General features: G+C 32.8%; 2 protein-coding genes and 1 pseudogene across 2 annotated transcripts; 2 read left to right on the forward strand and 1 right to left on the reverse strand.

Annotated features, from left to right (window-relative positions):
• Nucleotides 159-6334, forward strand: LOC18600375 (probable Xaa-Pro aminopeptidase P). Its single transcript, XM_007030761.2, has 13 exons — nucleotides 159-616; nucleotides 1432-1557; nucleotides 1675-1794; nucleotides 1910-2185; nucleotides 2449-2621; nucleotides 2960-3214; nucleotides 3544-3695; nucleotides 3916-4106; nucleotides 4485-4593; nucleotides 4688-4842; nucleotides 5162-5254; nucleotides 5865-5945; nucleotides 6067-6334. Exons 1-13 carry the CDS (start codon nucleotides 287-289, stop codon nucleotides 6136-6138), a joined length of 2133 nt encoding a protein of 710 aa, XP_007030823.1. The 5' UTR covers nucleotides 159-286; the 3' UTR covers nucleotides 6139-6334.
• LOC108662049 lies at nucleotides 7146-8129 on the forward strand (annotated as a pseudogene).
• LOC18600377 (long chain acyl-CoA synthetase 7, peroxisomal) lies at nucleotides 10986-17606 on the reverse strand. The gene is made up of 23 exons (XM_018122362.1): nucleotides 17353-17606; nucleotides 17057-17117; nucleotides 16894-16971; nucleotides 16737-16808; nucleotides 16543-16624; nucleotides 16268-16373; nucleotides 16116-16192; nucleotides 15967-16011; nucleotides 15786-15872; nucleotides 15332-15421; nucleotides 15127-15206; nucleotides 14922-15015; nucleotides 14282-14370; nucleotides 14106-14194; nucleotides 13785-13914; nucleotides 13494-13612; nucleotides 13079-13202; nucleotides 12905-12991; nucleotides 12465-12568; nucleotides 12151-12236; nucleotides 11575-11661; nucleotides 11408-11494; nucleotides 10986-11314 (listed from the first exon to the last, which is right to left on the reverse strand). Exons 1-23 carry the CDS (start codon nucleotides 17477-17479, stop codon nucleotides 11216-11218), a joined length of 2100 nt encoding a protein of 699 aa, XP_017977851.1. The 5' UTR covers nucleotides 17480-17606; the 3' UTR covers nucleotides 10986-11215.

Consider the following 20306-nt stretch of genomic DNA (forward strand, 5'->3'; position numbering starts at 1 on the left):
AGTCCTTACACGACAACGTTTGGTCCTTCTGGTTTTACACTCTATCTACTTTCCCTTACGAAACAGAGACTGTTAAATAAGTAAAGAATTGAGATTTCAAACAGTAAAAAACGACAAAACTGGCCTTGTTAGTTGCTGTCTTTCTTCCTTATACGACACAGTTTTCAACCAACTCCCCTTGCTTCTGGTTTCTCTCCTTTCAGGAAGCTTGACACCTTATCTTCTCTGTTTGGAAAAAGGATCATTTTTTTATTCTTGTTTCTTTTGAAATTTGCTAGTATCAGATATGCACTCCCTACCATCACAAGCAGTGCGTCCTCTATCCCTCAGCCCATCTCTTTCCGCTTCTCGGTTTCCTTTCTTCTCCTTCTCACTCCCCATTTTCCATAAATTCAAAATCAACCCCACAATTTATAAGAAATCACAAAAGGGTCCTCCCTTTTTGACCCTGTGGTGTTGCAGTTCTGGCTCTGTAACGGCCAAGCCTTCTTCGGAGCTTAGTAGGAACCGTGCTGTTCAAGAACCGGATGAAAAGGTTCTTGCTCTTCGCCAGCTGTTTTCCAAGCCTGGAATTGGCATTGATGCCTATATTATCCCTTCTCAGGATGCTCATCAGGTTCAGTTATCTTCCTTTAATACATCCATTTTGATGCTAAAAAAGACATAAAATTTGGATTTTTTTTTTTTGGCATGTCTCTGTTGGTTGATTATAGAATTTGGTTTGGGTTGTTTCGGTTGCTTCAAGCATTGACCTACTGAATTGGGGTAAAATTGAAATGAAGTTAATGTTATATCAATATTTCAATGATAAACTGATGAATATGAGATGAGATTAACATTGCTATTATTGTCTCAAGGTGCCTATGAATACTGTCTCTTCATTGTACATATGTTAAATGAGAGAAGAGAAGATTAGCCTATGTATCATTGCATGTTTGTACCAGGAAAAAAAAATCACTTTGATGTGATTTTTTGTATGTGTTTATCCATTAATCTTGGAATTCGACTGGGTTTGGTCATTTCTTATTTAAGTTTGTTCTGGATTTTTGAGCAATTCTAGTATTGGCCTCACATATTTTTTAGGCCTTTTTGGTTTTTTTAGCTTAGTTGTTGGTGGTTTACCAATTTTTTTTTTTAAAAAAAGAATTTGTTGTTGGTGAATAAACTTATTGTTGCTGTTTATACCATAATTTTAGAAATAGATATGTAGTAAGCTGTAAAGTTTGAGGTGGATATACTTTGATTGTTAATAAACTTTATGAATTATGATGTAGGATTATTTAGTTTAACTACTTATCAACAGTTCTAAGAAAGTCACCATTAAGGATTATAAGGCTTATATTTAAGTGGGACTAAATTTGTGTGATTAGAACTTCCAAGTTCTAACATCAACTGCAATTAGTTTAATTACCTTTTGGCATGGTTTTCCAGAGTGAGTTCATTGCTGAATGCTACATGAGGAGAGCCTATATATCAGGCTTTACTGGCAGTGCAGGGACTGCAGTTGTCACAAAGGATAAAGCTGCTCTATGGACCGATGGTCGCTACTTTCTGCAGGTTTTTTTTTCTGTTGGGCAAGCTTTATAAACCCCTTATTAGACTTCTATCTAGTATGGTCCAATATGGGATATATGAGTGTTGAGAGTAGTTCTTCCTTTTTCTATGACTGTTTAGGCTGAGAAGCAGTTGAGCTCAAGCTGGACTCTCATGCGTGCTGGTAATCTTGGAGTCCCAACAACTAGTCAATGGCTTAATGATATTTTGGCTCCTGGTGGCACAGTCGGCATTGATCCTGTGAGCAATCTTGCAACCTCCTAAATGGGTATATCTAAGTTACCATTTGCAATCAGTATACCCCTTATTCATTCTTGGCTGTTTCTGATGATGTCTGATAACTTGAAGGGAGCAGTTTCTTTTTTCTTATGATGCTGCAGAAGAATTGAAGGAGGCTATATCTAAGAAGAATCTTGAGTTGGTTTACTTGTATGATTTAAATCTCGTGGATGAAATATGGAAGGAATCAAGGCCAAAACCTCCAAACAAGCCAATTAGAGTGCATGATCTGAAATATGCTGGTCTAGATGTGGTGTCCAAATTATCTTCCCTAAAGGCTGAACTAGTTGGCACTGGTTCATCTGCAATTGTTATCTCCATGCTTGATGAAGCTGCCTGGTTGCTGAACTTGGTATTAATACTCACACTTACTTAGTTACTTGTTATTTTTGTAGAATCCATAATGTTTGTAGACTTTGTTTTGTCAAAATTTGCTACAATGCTGATTATTTTAGAAGAAAACTGGTCACTCAACTTGCTAAGAGCTATATTTTATATTTATATAACTCTCAATATATGTGTGCGTGCGTGTGTGTGTGTGTGTGTGTATTCAATAATTCCTACTTTTGTCTTTAAATCCTCCATCCAACTAAAACCTTACATCTTGTTTTGCAGAGAGGAAGTGATGTCCCGCATTCATCTGTTATGTATGCATACTTAATTGTGGAGGTTGATGCGGCAAAGTTATTTGTAGATAATTCTAAAGTCACCCCTGAGGTGATGGATCACTTGAAGAATGCAGGTGTAGAATTAAGGCCATATGACTCCATCCTTTCTGAAATAAGGAGGTATGTTTGAGATGCTGTTATTTATGCATAGGAAACATTTTGCTTAGAATTGGGCATTTTTCACTTGCTATGGTGAAGTGACTATTTTCACATTAGTTCTGTATGAAAACTAGCACATCTTTTGTTGGACCAGAGTTTCACAAGATTTCATATATTGTCATTTAGATATCATAGACTTTCTTGTTTGAAAAATGTCTAACATAAAATGCAGAAGCAGCCAGCAAAGATGTGTATCTTTATCTGAGATTGCAAAAATTTTCAATTAGATCTACTCTTAGCTAGCTTTGTAGACGTGCTAAGGCAAACTTATTAGAAATAACTATAGGTTGCATTTTCAGATTGGCAGCACAAGGGGCTAACCTGTGGTTAGATACATCATCTGTAAATGCTGCTATTGTGGAGACATATAAGTCTGCTTGTGATAAATATCTTATGAACCATGGGAGTAGAGGCAAAATAAAGAATAAGCGATATGGTGAATCCAATGGCCTCTCTATAGGTCCTTCCGGAGTTTATATGCCATCCCCAATCTCTCTGGCAAAGGCACTGAAAAATCCCACTGAATTAGAAGGGATGCAGAATTCTCACTTGAGGTAATTGATTTCTACATGTTATACCTCAGTTTGTGGTGCTAATTTATTTGTATGCAGCCTGCCATCCTTTTTTGAAACTTTGGTATTGGAGGTTATTCCTTTTAGGAAACATCTATGGCTTCCCATTCTTGTTTGTCTCTTTCGCCCTCTCCTCTTCTGTTTCCCTTTTGTAAGCAAAGAGGACATCAACCTTTGTCGATGGACATGCATGTCATTGCCCTTCTTGGTGAAACTTGCTATTTCAGTAAAGCTAAAGGTTATTGTCTGCTAGAAAAAAGATGCAGATAAAGAATTTTAAAAATTACTTTTACGGCAATAAATTCATGCAGGGATGCAGCTGCTCTGGCACAGTTTTGGTCCTGGCTGGAAGAGGAAATTCATAAGAATGTGAAACTCACTGAGGTAGATGTTGCAGACAAACTTCTTGAATTCCGTTCAAAGCAAGATGGTTTCCTAGATACAAGCTTTGATACAATAAGCGGTATATTAGTTGTGAATTCTTGACTACCTCTTTTCCAGTTTTAGATATTCCAATCTAAGTTTGACCATTTTAATATCTTGAATGCTGGTAAAAGAAAAATTGTTGTGCTTTGCTTTTATTTTGGAAGGGAAAATATGTAAATTAATAATCTTTGCAGCCAAAAATCATATCTCTGGTTATCAATTTATTATTCATTGTTAACATTGGAACGATATTGCAGGTTCAGGTGCAAATGGTGCTATCATACACTACAAACCTGAACCAGAAAGTTGTAGTGTTGTAGATCCAAATAAACTGTTCCTATTGGATAGTGGAGCTCAATATGTTGATGGAACAACTGACATAACAAGGACAGTACATTTTGGTGAACCAACTGCCAGGGAAAAAGAATGCTTCACCCGAGTTCTGAAGGTGCTGGTTCTGTTTTGATCTACCTTATGGGTAGCATAGGAGCCCCGTATATGTGTTACATGAAGATATAGTGTGACCCATATGCCATAATTTTCTAATAAGTTATTTGAAATATTTGAGAATATTGGTAAATTTTCTCATAGGTTGTGAGACCACAACAGCATGTATTCCATATAATTCCTTTTGCCTTGTCCTCCATTTTCTTTTTTCTCTGACTTAGAAATGAGTGGGGCATGATACTATATCCTTTTCAGAGTCCTATGAGTGACCTTGTACAATATGATTTTCATCACTGTTCTACTTCTAGTTCTAAAGATTACCTAGTTATCATTTAGGAGTTGGTATTTTGGTGTTTCCTGATACACCATCAAATTTCAGGGCCACATTGCTCTTGATCAGGCAGTATTCCCTGAAAACACTCCAGGTTTTGTGTTGGATGCATTTGCCCGCTCTGCCCTTTGGAAGATTGGACTTGATTACCGCCATGGTATTTCTCCCTTCTTTTTGTTGACTTCCCATGGTATGGAAATGCTTCGTCTATTGTTGAACTATGACTTGATTGCCAAGCTCCTTTTATGCAGGTACTGGGCATGGTGTTGGAGCTGCATTGAATGTCCATGAAGGCCCACAAAGTATCAGCTATAGATATGGAAATATGACTCCCCTACAGAAAGGCATGATTGTTAGCAATGAACCTGGCTACTATGAAGACCATGCCTTTGGCATTCGGATTGAGGTATAAAGCCATTCAGCTACAAGAATTCTGGCTAATTATTTTCCTTGATGAGTTCACTTTATTGATTTCACCTAAGCATACCTAATCAGTGGTTTAAAACTAAATGTTAGTTGGTCTACAGCCATACATACACTACAAACAATGTGAACAACATGGTGATTAAAGGTTAAAAGTTATATTAGAGTTGGGCATTTTTTGGTAGTTTATATTGTGAGGAACCCTCTAGCTACTATTGGAGAAGCTTGTTCAATGACTTTTAATTAGCCCAATGAATGGTTGAATAGGCTCATTACTAACTTAGGCTCTTTTCATCTTGCAGAATCTACTTTGTGTGCAAGAGATTAATACACCTAATCGTTATGGAGGAGTTGAATATCTTGGATTTGAAAAACTAACATTTTGCCCTATTCAGGTATGCTACTGAATTTCCTTGTATTATTACTAATGCTGTGTGAATCTCTTAAAATACTGCTTGTCTGACAACTTTTACGGTCTGCTGACTCTACCACGTTAAGCTGGTCTGGGCATAAATTACTACTTCCAATCTAAATCGGATCAGCTCTAAGAAACTTAGTTAGGGTCTAAAACTCAAATTTGTTAATAGATTTAAGTTGAAATGTTTCACTCTTAAGAAAGTATAAGGCATCTGGACTTCTAGGAGTGACATCCTGCTAATGAACATGAATATATTCAGGATTAGAAAGAGTATCTTATAAAAGTAACAGCATGTACTTTATTCTGGAAATGTTCATTTTTTCAATCTTTAACTTGGATGATGAATCAATGAACAATGTGTCAAATTGTCTATATAGTCTTATCTGAGGCTGGCGCCGATTGCTTTAGGGAGCTTTACCATTGAATGAACAAATCATTTGCTGCACAGACATCCTTGGTTGGATAGACTAGATTTGTTACTTATAATCTTTAACTTTGAGTTTCTTCTCTTTTATTGTGATTAAATTTGATCAAATTACATTCAGCTAGAGATTCCTTTTTAATCATGTTTGTATCTGGAAATGCAGACTAAATTGGTTGACTTATCTTTGCTCTCCGTCGAGGAGATTGGATGGCTCAACAATTACCATTCACAAGTTTGGGAGAAGGTTGGTATACTTCCAGATACCAAAGAGATCGTGTGATTTCAGTTTGGAAGACATCCGATTAACTGTCAGGTTATCCTCTTTTCAAGTTTCAAGTCATGACAACTAACTCAAGTTCTTGCAGGTTTCACCATTGCTGGAAGGTTCTGCTCGTCAATGGCTCTGGGACAACACACGACCTGTTGCCGAACAGTGAATCCAGTGGCGGAATTTCCATTTCTCAATCCAATAATTTTACAATTCTGAAATTCTCTCTGTTTCCTATGCTAATATTACCTTGTAAATTTATCTCAGAAACTATGGATTGTGTGGGATATTGCGTTGTACAGATCATAGCATTTCAGGAAATATATGCAATCAAAATTCTCCAGCCTTGATTGGGCTTAAGAGTACTTAAATTTTGATTAAACATTAAAATTATTTATTAAAACCCAATCAAGAAATTATTAGATTTAATGATGCAGAATTAATTCACTTTATAAAAGAAAATTTAACAAGAATTAGGATATTTTAAATGGGGTCAAACTTGACTTGAGGAAAATTAATTCACTTTATAAAAGCAAATCTGACTAGAAAATTGAGCCAAAATTCAAGAAGAGCTAGAAAACCCGAAGTGAAGTGAAACTTGTATAAGAAACCTTTCAATATATACAGCTTCGACTCTCAAAGGCTATGTCACTTGTCTACCATCTTCTTTAGTTTCTCTTTTGAAAAGCTCACTGCTCTCTTCTTAGTGGCAGTAGGCAAGATGATAATGGGTCGAGAAATAGTGTCTGATGTTCTCACCAGTCTAATCCTTTTTCGCGGAACGATTTCGGAATTGGTTCCTGATTCTTTGATAGAATGCATTGAGCTTTGGCAAGAGAGATTGAAGAATTATTTCTTTCCTAGCATTCGCATCACATTTGATGAGCTCACTTCTAACCTTTACCATCATAACGTAACGATGCATATATAGCTATATAGTACTACCTCAGCTCCAAATCTGCCGCACGAGTTACCAGGTTGAAAGCAGAATCTTAACGAAAAAAGGCACCTCTTTTATTTTCCTCGGACGACTACTAGGACATTGAAGATGAATTTGAAGACATTAAGGTTACGTGGTACAAAGGGAAACATTCTCTTGATAAGAAGATAATATATAATCAGGCTACTAATGATAAGAATTATTATTTTCTTGTCTTTCACCCCATATATAGAGACATGGTTATGGAGCGATATTTGAACCATGTCTTGCAAGAGGGCAAAGCTATGAAGAAAAAGACGAGGCAACGAAAACTTTATATGAATTGTGAGGATGGTTTATGGGATTACACATTGTTGGAACATCCTGCGAGTTTTGATTCTTTTGCCATGGATCCTATAAAAAAGGAAAAAATAATCAATGATCTTGTTGCATTCAGTCAAGGAAAAGAATAGTATTCAAAGATTGGCAAGCTTTGGAAGCGTGGTTATCTCTTGCATGATCCTCCAGGAACTGGTATGTCAACTCTGATTTTGGTCATGTCTAATTTTTTAGGCTATGATAATATGATCTTGAGCTGACCACGATTAAAAATAATACCCAGTTAAAAACTCTTTTAATTAACTCATCACTTAAGGGTATTTTGTGATTGAGGATATAAATTGCTCACAGATATTACGGGAAACGTAAAAATAAAGAGGATGATTCTAATTCTGATGATGAACAGCAAAATAATAAAAGTAAAGTTATATTATCAAGATTTTTAAACTTTGTCAATGGAATTTGGTCTGCTTGTGAGGGAGAAAGGATCATTGTGTTTACAACCAATCATGTCGACAAACTTGATCCAGCTTTGATCCGAAAGGAAAGAATGGATATGCATATCGAATTATCCTATTGCACCTCAAAAGGATTTAAGGTGTTGGCAAAGAATTATTTGAACCTTAATTCACATCCTCTATATTGAAAAGATTGAAAAGTTGTTAGGGGAAGTAAATATGACTCCAGCTGATATTTCTGAACATTTAATTCACGGCAGAGTGGGAAAAGATCCAAGGGATTGCTTGGAGAGCTTGATACAAGCCCTTGAAACTGCCAAGGAAGAGAGGGTCCAGGAGGAAGAAGAGAAGGTACAGGAGGAAGAAGAAAATCCTAAACAGAGAGGAAAAAGAAAGAGGATTATGCCTTTTCTTAGAAGGAAGCAAAAATCCAACCAGGATTAGGAGTAATGTTGGGTTTTTAGTTAATTAATTATTTCATGTTTTGTTAAATTTTTGCAAAAGTTGTGATCTGATAAACAACTTGACTTTATGTAATTTTTAATTACTATATAAAGATTTTTAGTTTTATTTCCTTTCTTCCCACGTAGTTTTTCATTACTATATATTACTATATAGTTATGCTTAAAATTTACTTAATAAAATTTAGTCATAATACTTAAGTCCCTAAATTATATTTAAAAAATTAAAATAATAATTACCAATTTAATACCATATCATTTGTCACGTTGCGTGACAAATGATGTAACTAAAGAAATAAAATAATCTAATTGTTGTTTGAAACTTTTAATTGCTAACTTGGTTTTTAACATATTTTTACTTAGTCACATATTTTCAAATCATTATTTTAATAATTTTAAAAAATTAAAATAACCTAATATCTAAACAATTTAATCAGTTCTTAGTCTACATTTAGGGTTCCTAACAAAATTGGAATTCATTGCCCAGTTAGTCATAAAGGTTTCCAGCTTGTCATTTGCCAACAAAAACAAAGCAAAACTGTCATGTAAACACAAATATACTCAAATACCTTGTAATGTTTTTCTTCTTTTCTATTCAACAATATCCAAAATCCTTTCTCAAACACATAAAAATCCCCAACAGCATGAACCCAATCCTATAACAGCAGCCTTCAAGCCTACGAGATATAAATTATTGGCAAAGAAGCCTGGGGAAAGCTATACACCAAGTTATAATGATAAGAAACGCCACCCAGCCTTCTCATCTCATGTTCTTCTACTGCAATGTCACCTTACCACTGCCAACATCGTTGCCAAATATTAATACAAAAAGGAAGAATAAGAGAACGAATATTAAGAGAGGTTGTAGCTGAGAAAAAGTTTATCCTAATCTACATTTAGGCAAGAGAGAAAGTGAGGGAAAAAATTTTTGGTTTAGGGTTTTTTTTTTTTTGTTTTTACCATGTCAACATTGTATGACATATTTTTGGTTTAGGGTTGATTTGGAAAATTTTGTTAAGATTAGGAACCAATTAGATTGTTTAGATATTAGGTTATTTTAATTTTTTTAATTTTAAAATCTTAAACCAATTATTTTAAGACATATGATTGAGTAAAAAAAATTAAAAACCAAGTCAGCAATTAAGTTATTTTAATTTTTCTGGCCATGTTATTTGTCACATGGTAGTGACATCTTCACAAATGACATGTCAAGGCATGTGACATACTACATGACATTAAATTGACAATTGTTATCTTAACTAATAAAAGTTAGACAAAAGTCAATAAGAAAGGTTTATTTGATTCAAAATAAAAGTATAAAGATTTAATTAAACGTGATAAAAATATAAAAATTTAGTTAACTTTTTTTATATAATTCAGAAACTAATTTAAGTATTAATTGTTCTAAATGAAATTTTCATGAATGCACATTTGAGCATATTTCCGCTCGTGCCATTTTTTTCTTTCCTTTGACAATTAGAAGAAAAACTATTTGGATTTGGGAAAAAAATTCAAGTGCTTGATTATCAATTAGGCAATATCTCGTTTTTTTTTTTCCATAAATAAACGTGAATTAGCTAGTAGAGTGCTCTTACTGCAATCTTCGTACATAGTTCCCCACCTGCTGGATCTTGGAAAAGAACTTCCAAAGAAATTTTCACCATAATTTCAAGCCCAATTGCCTCAATATCTCATTTTCAATGGCATTTAAGGAAATCCATATCTAGATTTTAAGTTCTATAATTAAAAATAGTCTTCTTTCATCTCATGAATTTTACTCTCTTCATCATATTATTTAAATGTAAAACTTTCATTTTAATGATGAGAGACGACTTTAATATTTTATAATATACAAAATAAAAAAAAAAGATTGAGCACCTACATGATCTAAGCATTTTTGTTTTTTTTTTCTCATGCATGTTTTTTTTAAAGGGAATAAGATTTGAACACATTCTTTAAGTTAAAAAATTATGCACTAATTAATAAGTCAAATACTCATGTGTCATGCATTAATCAATAAATCAAATGATTATATGTCATGAATGTTTTCTTTGATTGCAGTGTATCCCTTAATAGATATATGCTTTTGTTTTTTTCATTTTGGCACTATAATAATTTTAGAGCTTCTAACTTAAAATTGAATTTCAGACCCTGAATCCTCAACAAACACCATGTCTTTTTTTTTTTTTTTTTTACAACAAGATATATACCATGCATCATCTCCACAAATATGTTGTTTTTAAGTTAAGCACAAGTGTGAGGGTAGTTTTGTGAAATATGAGGTAATTGGGATCTCGTATGAAAGTCAAGGCATTGAAGAGGATTAATTTGAGTACAGAAAATTACTGCAAGTGTCACGTATCTCATATCATTAAAAAGTAAAATAAAATTTAAATATATAAATGTATTCCTTTCATCACCTATTTAATATATTTTTTTATTAGAAATGATAAAGGGTATCAAAACAAAATAAATTCATATCTTCAGAACCCTCGTGAGAAATACAAAATTCGAAGTAGATCCTTCCATTACAATATCAGACAATAAAAACACTAAAAAAACCAAAAAACTCCGACCATAAAAAAATCTCTGACCAAAATATCAAAAAATTTAAAAAAAAATAAAGAGAAAGCATTACAATCTGATAAAAAAACCAAAACGATCTCCAAAAATTTTACAATATGAAAAATCCAATTACATTGCAGAGTAGACGATTAAATTTTAATTTTTAATCAAATTCAAGTATCTAAAAATTAATAAGTACCCCCCTTGCCATCGTTCTTAAGATTAATGTAGGTTTGTTACTTTGTGCAGTGTAATAATTGACCTGCCCTTGACCTTTAAAAATATAAAAATAAAATTATTATTGAATAATTAATATACGTTACAACAAAGAAATGAAAGCCTCATTTCAAATATGATTATAGCGATTGAGCATGTAAAACTACGATAATCATCCCCTTGGAATTTTATGGAATCAAATGGAAGGGACTTCCCTTCCACGTCATTACCTCTTTTTTTAATCATTATTTTTGTCTACTTCTTCGTTTTCAAGAAGTGGGACTTGCCTCATGACATTTTCTGTGGTGTCGGATCAGATACCGAAAGCTCAGCATACATGTTTGATATGGCTTTTGCGAAGTACGCCTTTGCTTGAGGCCGCTTGATCTGGATAAATAACAATAAGGTCAAACAAGCTGGGAGTGAAAGACAGTATATGGATGCTCAAGCAGGCCAGTGAAGAAAGAATGGCTGGCTTACCTTGAATGTTGGAGTGAGAAGGCCATTCTCGACGGTGAATGGTTCTGGTACCAAAGTTAGAGCTTTTGCAAATTCAAAGCCTTTTAACTGCAAGGAATTCAAATAAATTAACAGGACTCACTGAAAGATGGAATGGCTAAATATAATCATTGGTTAAAATAGTTTACCTGTGCTTCCCTTCCGACGTCATCCATCTCAGCAAGGACAGCATTCCTTGCTCTCGGATCATTGCACAGTTGTGCTAAATCCTCATACTGTACAAATGCATTTGAGTGAACCTTTAAACGGTCAAAAACAGTTTTTTGGGGCCACTAATGACCTAACATAACATGGACAGAGAATGTAGTGGGAAGAGAAGTGAATGTAAACACATCAATGACTTCCAAATTTGAGTGATGGGTATTATAAAAACTATAAAATCCCCTTGATCAATGTTTTTAGCTGACTATTGCTATAATGTTTGAAATGCTAATCAATATTCCTGAGCCATTCTTGGTCATTGTTGATAAAAAAGATGAAGCTAAACTAAATTGGGATAGACCATATACCCAGTTTGTCTTTGTTGACTTTTTTTTTTATCTTGATGAGTTTGTCTTGTTCACATCTTAGTATATTTATACTTTTGTTTTGTCTTTTGATTAATATAAGAGATTTATGGCGACAGCATGGCCTGACAGTTTCAAATTTTTTTCAATCTCCTCATATAAAGATGACCAAGTAAAAAGGAAGAGAAGAAAACACACCTGGATGCCCTCAGATGCAGCCCAATTTCTCAACACATCAGGTTCCACTGCAACTACCGCTACTAAAGATGAATTCAAACTATCACCTATAAACATATTAAGCAGTCAGGACAAAAAAAAATTTAGTCAAAACATTTATTGTTATATCCCATCCCAGTGAGTGTGATTTGTTAAAGGCCCATATAAGGATTCAAGTCAATCACTACTAGCAACTTGAGTTTAAGCTTTTGAGAGCTACGTGATTTAAACCCGAAAATTTGCTAAGCAAGTGATGCTTGGACCTGAGTTGTTACATTTGCAAACTATTTCCTTACCGTATATAAAACACTGCAAAACAAATTTGCATTTCGCATATACATTCTCAACCTTCTCAGGTGCTATGTATTCACCCTGCGCCAACTTAAATATGTTCTTTTTCCTGTAATGAATTAGCAGCCATGGTCATAAAAAGGTTTGTCTAGTTAAAAGTTTGAACAAACGGATGGCAATGATCCATGTAGATGATTCATTACCAAAGATCAAAGACAAGAAGGAAATCACATGTTTAAAAGATTTTCCTGGCAACTGAATCCAGCCAGCAAACCCCCCACCCCCACCAACACACACACACACACACACACACACACAAGACAACTAGTCAAGCACAAGTGCTATCTCATATAAAAAGACTTTGATATCTAGACAATAGATCATAAGGTGGATACAAATATCTGGTCCACTGAATAATTTAAAAATAAGGTTAAAAAAATATGACCTATCAATAATCTTGAGACGCCCTCCTGGCAGCCACAAACCAATGTCTCCTGTATGTAGCCAACCATCATCATCAACTACTTCTCTCCTGTTCAACCAACAGTGCAATCAGATCAAGCAAAAGTTTGCAAATACATGTGGCAACAGAATATAATAAGATGTGAAAGATTATTACGTTTGGATTTCATCCTTGTAGTAGCCTTGAAAAACAATAGGACCTCTCACACAAATTTCCCCACGAGGATATGGCTCATCCTCAGAGGTGTAATTCATTTCAGGAACATCGACAAGTTTTATTTCTGAAAAAAGAAAAAGGAATTATCATATAGTCCCTAGGATGTGCAGATGCACAAAGAAATGAGGTACTTAGCAATCAAATACCAAAATTAGATGAGTTCTACTCAATAAGTTGTTCAATTAAAATGACAAGCATTCAGATCCTCAGAATTTACTGCAAGTGACCTCTGAATTTAGATTATATCCTGGCAACTAGAAAGTCCATCTATACCCTTCTAGCAAATGAAATATTGGTTCTATTCAATATACTTGAAAAAGTTTCAATTCGCATGAAAGAAACCAAGGCTACTCACCACAGGCAGAATTTGGAGACCCAACATGACCTGATAAGTTGTCCCCTTCATCCATCAAGGTTATTATACAAGAAGTCTCCGTCATGCCATACCCCTCAACTACTAGACAGCCAAAGCACCTGCAATATATACTCATATCAAATGTAAACTATACTACCTCAACTCTTCATTTTACCATAACATAACAATATCAAATCAATGTTGCTCATTCGGAAAGCTTTGGCATTTGGAGCCTAAATGCTCAAATACAGCAATTACGTATAATTGCCTCATATAAGAGAATCAACTTACACTCTCAAGAAGTCCATTACATCAGGAGACAGAGGGGAAGCACCTGATCCCATAAAACGTACTCGTCCTCCAAGCTTTTCCCTTATTTTATTAAAGACCAATCTATCCCAAATTGGCGATGCATTCCTTCCTGAAACAATAGCAAGCATTAGCGATTGGATAGTTAAACATGAGGCAAGCATACTGATATTTACCATTTTATACTTCACATTCTCTTATCATAACTCTGTATAGGTGCTCTTGCATGAACAATATATGTAGCAGCAAATTCATAAGAAAATTTATGCAACAAAGAAAAAGTTCAATTATTGGAAAGAATACCATTCATGATGGCTTGCTTCTTGGAATTGTAGGCAGCTCTAAATAGCCTCTCCTTTAGAACGCCAGAAGTCTTGACAGCATTGGTGATTCTATAGCAGTGAAATAACTAAATAAGAATTCATAAACATAAAAATTTCCATCAACTGATTTTATGCAACTCACAACCATTATCGTACCCAGCATAAATTCGATTATATAATCGAGGCACACTGCAAAATATCGTTGGTCTAAGAGCAGCCAAATCATCCATCAGTTTCAAATTGTCCTGCAAACGAGAGGGGCATAGACATTCATAAAGCTTGTATGTGTGAAGAATTAATTATGGCATGAGAAGATAAATTAGGGAGAACAACAAAGTATTGGAGACACAATGTGGTGGGCATACCAAAAGAAGGTTAATTAGACATGATATCTATGGAGATGTGTGGCAAAGCCACACAGAGCTCCTTGAGAGAGATTCTTTGCTAGCAACAAACTCAATTATATAACTTCAGCCTTTTAAAATAACAGTAAAGTAACAGTTTCTTCTCTATTCAGAAATCAAGCTTCGAGGATTGTAATGCAGTAGAGAACAGGATTCAATGAGCCAACAGAAAGACAAGCACCAACAAAGTTCGATTACACTTCCAGTACTATAACTAAGATGGATGCACTTATAATTTTTTGCATGCTTGGCGTACGTTCAACAAAGGAAACTGTTTATCTAATATTGTGCATGATATATTGAAACTTATAAATTTACAGATGATCAATTTGACAGATAGCAAGCTCAACATGCAAAAGAAGCGTTATTAGAGATTTGATAGAGTCACATACCCCCTGGTAGAAGCCAATTCCAACACCATAGTAAACTGAGATGATTTGGTTTGTTCGTTCATAAATGTGAGCCAAAGGAAGATAGGATATATAACTATTAAATGAGAACATTAATCAATAGAAAAACACAAAGCAATAAGCATCTTAACAAAAATTTCATAAAACTTTGTTTTATATTAGGTGATAAATTGAATAACAAACTCACATGTCAGAGGGATAAAATTTTATAGCTCGGCAGAAACCAGCAACATTTGCAATTAAATTTCCATGTGTCAAGACAACTCCCTGTCCAGAAAAAACAAGAAATAACGCTATATGTCAGGCAGCAAAGAAAGAAATTAAAAGCATGAAAGTGATCAAAGTAGCTGGAGAAGCCCAGAATCAAAGTTCAAACATAATAAGAATCTTACCTTCGGTGTTCCAGTAGTACCACTAGTGTAGCATATTGTCGCAACATCTTCAGGCTTAGGAGGGCAAAATGGCTGCAAGTTACTGCGGCCCTAAAAGAAAATCATTTGTAAGATATAAACGAGAAGCCAGATTAAATATGCAGATCTGCAATTTCAATTGTATTTCAGATTGATGATTTGCTAAACTAATAATAAATCCTGTACTATGATAGAACATTTAATCATTAATCAGATGAAGTGTTTACTCAAGTATCATCATTCTGAATAATTCAAGGAAAAAATATATATAGTTCAGCAAAACAACTAAAAGCTATTATCAGCACTAGCAATTATATAACATAAAGCATATGGAGTAACTTGAACAATTAGCAGCATATTAAAAATGGCATCATATGGTTAAAAGTAAATCTCTAACAAGGATAACTAAAAATACACACACAGGAGTAATTTATACCTGACCAAGTAATTTTAGATATGATATAAGCTTCACACCAGATGTCAAGGGAAGTGAAGGTAAATGTTCATCAGCTCCTCCAACCACCTTCATCATAAAATGAGCCAAGAGATAACATAAGCTTAGTGGGAATAAACACCTAGCATACATATGGTTCTGTTATGATTCTAGAAATGCATACCACTATAAGACGTACAGATGGAATCTGAGATATGAAGCTCAACAACTGCAATTTTAAGAAGAGAAAATGAGATAAGAATAAATTTTAAATCAGTCATTAAAACAAGATGCAAGAAATTTTACAAGGTTTGCAGCAAAAATCAAACTCACAGTGTTCAAAGTTTGTGGTACACAAAAAATAGCCTGTATGCCTGAATGATTCACAACATAATTAACTGCATCAGGACCTGCAAATGGGCAAAACGCTGTTAGAATAGGGCCACAAGGACTAAAAGATATTATTTAACCAGTAAAAGGCACACCTAAAGTATCATATAAAGGAACTGAAGTATATGAATATGCTGCACAAGCATGATCAACCACCAGCCACTCGGGTCTATTTATAAAATAAAGTCCAACACAAGCTCCCTGTTCCAAACCACAAAAAGGTCAAAACTGTCCTACAAATATCAATGATTAAAAATTCCAACAGGCAGAAATTCTTGGTGTAGGAAAGCTAATATAAACAAGAAACCCACGGTTGAATAAAGATGGGGTCTTAAAACATGGGAAATCCAAGTTCTTTGAAGTGACTTACTTGTTCTATCCCATAACACCTTAGGCCAGAACCAATTGCCTCTCGAGCTGTAGCTGCTTCTCCAAATGTCATCCATTTATACCTTCATATGCAAAGCATAGTTAACACAACCTCACAATTAAAATTCCCATCTTAATTCTCAACTAACTTGAACTCCAAACTTGTTAAAATAAAATGCTCCAAATATAACTCACTCCCCAACTGTTCCATCCACCCGAATTCGCGTTCCTAAGTACTTGTAATCTTTATAAGTCTCAACAGCATGTCTACATAATAAAACATTGATAAACATATGATTAATAAAACAAAAAAAAAACAACTAAGCATCTAAAAAGGAAAAAAAATTCTCACACAAAGTTATCATGCAACGTCCCGATTTCAGGATGATCAGCAAACCTACTCACAAGCTTCATCGGAGAACGAACTGATCTGCGTGAGCAAATTCAATGCTAAAAAAAATTCAGAAAGAAAAATGAAACAAAAAGCAGAGTATAGCAAGAAACAGAGACCATACCTATAAACATTCCATTTTCCACTTTGCAATTTCTCCGGGAGGACTACACCGTATTTTTGACCTATAAAAAATTTATAAACGAAAGGAAGAAAGAATTAACTAAAAACAACGAGATTAATCAAACAATATACTGCGATGATCAAATCAAAATAAGCAATCAATCAGAACAAACACTACATAAACACTTCCTATTTTATGAACATGAAATTTAGAAATACATAAAATACGAATTATCACGTCATCAAATGGACGCATATACGAGAGTAAATGCATATAAAGGCTTCGAGAGTACAAACCGTGAAAGAAGTGTGAAGAGGAGGTGTGGTTACGGCGGAGAAAGGAGTCATCCTCGGCGTTGGAGGAAGGGAGGAGGTGAGAGTGGATGGCGTAGAGGCGGCGTTCAGCTGGAGATTCCATTTCCATGCTGGATTTTTTTTCCCCCGCAGGGAAGTGTTTGGAGGAATTTTTCCTCGGAAAAGAAAAAATAAAAGTGTAAAGTCGTAACGTAACGAGAGGGAAAGTTGGCAAAATGATTTGCTCTGACCTTTTCCCGGAATTTAAATAATTGGAAATTAAATAAATTATGCAACAACGGATCGGCACATTACCCAAGACGAGACGCCCCGCATTGTGACGTGTGCGCTTTAGGATAAGTTTTCACATTCTTTTATCACTTTTTTCTTGGACTGTTTGGGGGTTTTATTTTTAATTTATTTTATTTTGTATAAATTAATAACGAAAATGACGATGGTTTAATCATTCGATTAAAAAACTTTAATAATATAACTAATAAAAAATAAATAAAAGCGAGATATTTTTTAGATATATTTTTATAATAAATATAATAATAAATTTTTAAGATATATTTTAAAAATATGATATAATATTTGAAAAACTCTTAAATTATTTAATTTTTTATTATTTTTAATTATATTTTTATATTTATATTTTCAATCAATAATTTTTTATAATTAATATTTGAGTTAGTGAAAATGTCAATTATCATTTTATGTCACATGAAATTCGCATGCTTTATTGATGTTTACAATTGACTATGATGTGATATGCTTATATATCTTAATTGATAATAAAATGACATATTAATATAAAATAATAGTTTATTTGATATTTTTTATCTTTCATATCAGCATCACGTCAATATCAGGTGAAAATAAAATGAGAAGTGATATTTTAATTAATAATAATTAATCAATATTAGATATAAGAGCTTATTTGATTTAAAATAAAAATACAGAACTAGATTGAAGGTAAAAAAAAAATAAAAGCTTATTTAAGTTTTTTTAAATAGTTTATAGACTTTTTTGAGCAGCATACCTAAAAATATCTATATAAAATATAATAAAAAAATTTTAATCCATTTGATTGTAAATTTTAAACATTCAAAACTAATCGAATAATTCCAATAAATTATATTTCTAAAACGATTAATATTAAAATAAAAAAAATAACTTAAAAATTAACATAACTAAATCAATTAATATTCACTCTTGCCTGTTTGGTCTGATTTTTTTTCAACTTATTTATCTTTTAAAAGTTAAAATCAAACTAAACAAGATTTTGAGAAGTTCTTAAAAGAAATAAACAACTTTTTTTAAAGGGTAAAATATCCTCACCTCTCAAAATTTTAATTGAAATTCTAAATAAGTTTATTAATTTTCGAAATAGACACTCCATCCTAATAGTACAAACATTATTAACAGAGATTATAAACAAAATAAAATGTTATTTCTTTCTTTATTAATTTTAAAAATTTTATTATATTTTAAAATAAAAATAAAAAATAGGCTCTTTTTAAGTCAATGCTCCCAAGGGAAGGGAGCACTTGCTCCAAATGGAAGCTTTTTTTTTAATTAATAAAAATTAATAAAATTATATAATAGTAATTTTAAAAATTAATTAAGGATAAAATTATGTTTTTACCTTTGTCACATCATCAAGTTGACGAACGAAAACACTAACGACTAGGCCTACGTGTTCAACAAAAAATATTTGTTTGGAATAAAGTGTCAATTTTGAAAATTAATGGACCTTCATGTAATTTTGATCAAAATTTAGAAGGTAGGGATATTTTGAACAAAATAAAAAAAAAACAAAAAAGCTTAAATAAAAACTCTAAATATGAGCTTTCTCTTTCTTTTTTTTTTAAATATGTCCCTCTTTCTAAATCAATCTCTCTCTCTGTACAAATCACCATTCTCCAACGCAAATCACAATCTCCTTCTCTATCTCTATCTCAACAAAGACTATTAGAAAAATAAAAAATAAAAGACCTAGCAATAGAATAGTAAAATTTAATATTTGTTTATTCTTACAAAAATAAGAAAAAAAACCCAAAATTCAAAGTTACAACCACGTATTTTTTAAACATTTTTCTTTCTTTTACACCAAAAAAGATTTTAACATTTTCCTCATTTCTCTTCTTTCTTGAAAATTGAAGCAACATGGTTTGATTGCTTGCTAAATCAACAAATGTGTAATACTATTATTACTATACAAAGTTTGAAAGCTATTCTATGATTTTTTTATTTTAATATCTAAAATCATATATAAGTTCAAAACAGACTTATTCTGTTTTAATTTATTAGGTAATTGAAAATTATATGAATATCCTTTAAGATAATTTTAACAAAAATTAGAGTTTATATAATTTATTTTATCAAACTGTATACCAAGCAATTTTTGTTTAATTTTAAAAATTATTATTTTGATACAAACTTTATATTAATTTTAAAAATAAAAAATGTTAAACCAAATAAAGTCTTAATAACGTTTTAATAAAAACGGCTAAGTATTAACTTAGGATTTGACACCATAAAAGAAACTCGATGTGTCAAGGGTAGGGATGTTAACGGATAGAGTACCTCGTTAATTTCGAGATATCCGAACCCTAACCTTATTAACTACCCGAATAATTTTAAAAATAACTATCCTAACCTTAATCCTACATTTTCACTACTCTATAATTACCCTAACCCATTTAAATGTCCAATTAGATAAAAAAATTTTATTAAAATCTTTTTTATGGACACCCAATTATCCAATTAACCATTATAATCTCGTAACTTCTGTTTAGATTTATATGTTATAAGTTTATATAAACAAATATATATTGTAATTAATAATTTTATAAGTTATAATTTTTGTATTGTTAACACAAAATAGAAAGTACATATGTTTATATTTAAAGTACATATATATATACACACACTCACATATCAAAAAATATTTT

This window comes from Theobroma cacao, chromosome 5, assembly GCF_000208745.1.
Source record: "Theobroma cacao cultivar B97-61/B2 chromosome 5, Criollo_cocoa_genome_V2, whole genome shotgun sequence".
Taxonomy (NCBI): domain Eukaryota; kingdom Viridiplantae; phylum Streptophyta; class Magnoliopsida; order Malvales; family Malvaceae; genus Theobroma; species Theobroma cacao.

Excerpts from the sequence above, each read along its gene's own strand:
- LOC18600375 (XM_007030761.2), top strand. The coding sequence starts at position 287 with ATGCACTCCCTACCATCACAAGCAGTGCGTCCTCTATCCCTCAGCCCA. Across the intron at positions 1,558-1,674 it reads ATGGTCGCTACTTTCTGCAG|GCTGAGAAGCAGTTGAGCTC; the intron begins GTTTTTTTTTCT and ends ATGACTGTTTAG. Across the intron at positions 5,255-5,864 it reads TAACATTTTGCCCTATTCAG|ACTAAATTGGTTGACTTATC; the intron begins GTATGCTACTGA and ends CTGGAAATGCAG.
- LOC18600377 (XM_018122362.1), bottom strand. The coding sequence starts at position 17,479 with ATGGAAATGGAATCTCCAGCTGAACGCCGCCTCTACGCCATCCACTCT. Across the intron at positions 16,972-17,056 it reads GGAAAATGGAATGTTTATAG|ATCAGTTCGTTCTCCGATGA; the intron begins GTATGGTCTCTG and ends TTGCTCACGCAG. Across the intron at positions 12,992-13,078 it reads TACAAGGATGAAATCCAAAC|GAGAGAAGTAGTTGATGATG; the intron begins GTAATAATCTTT and ends TTGGTTGAACAG.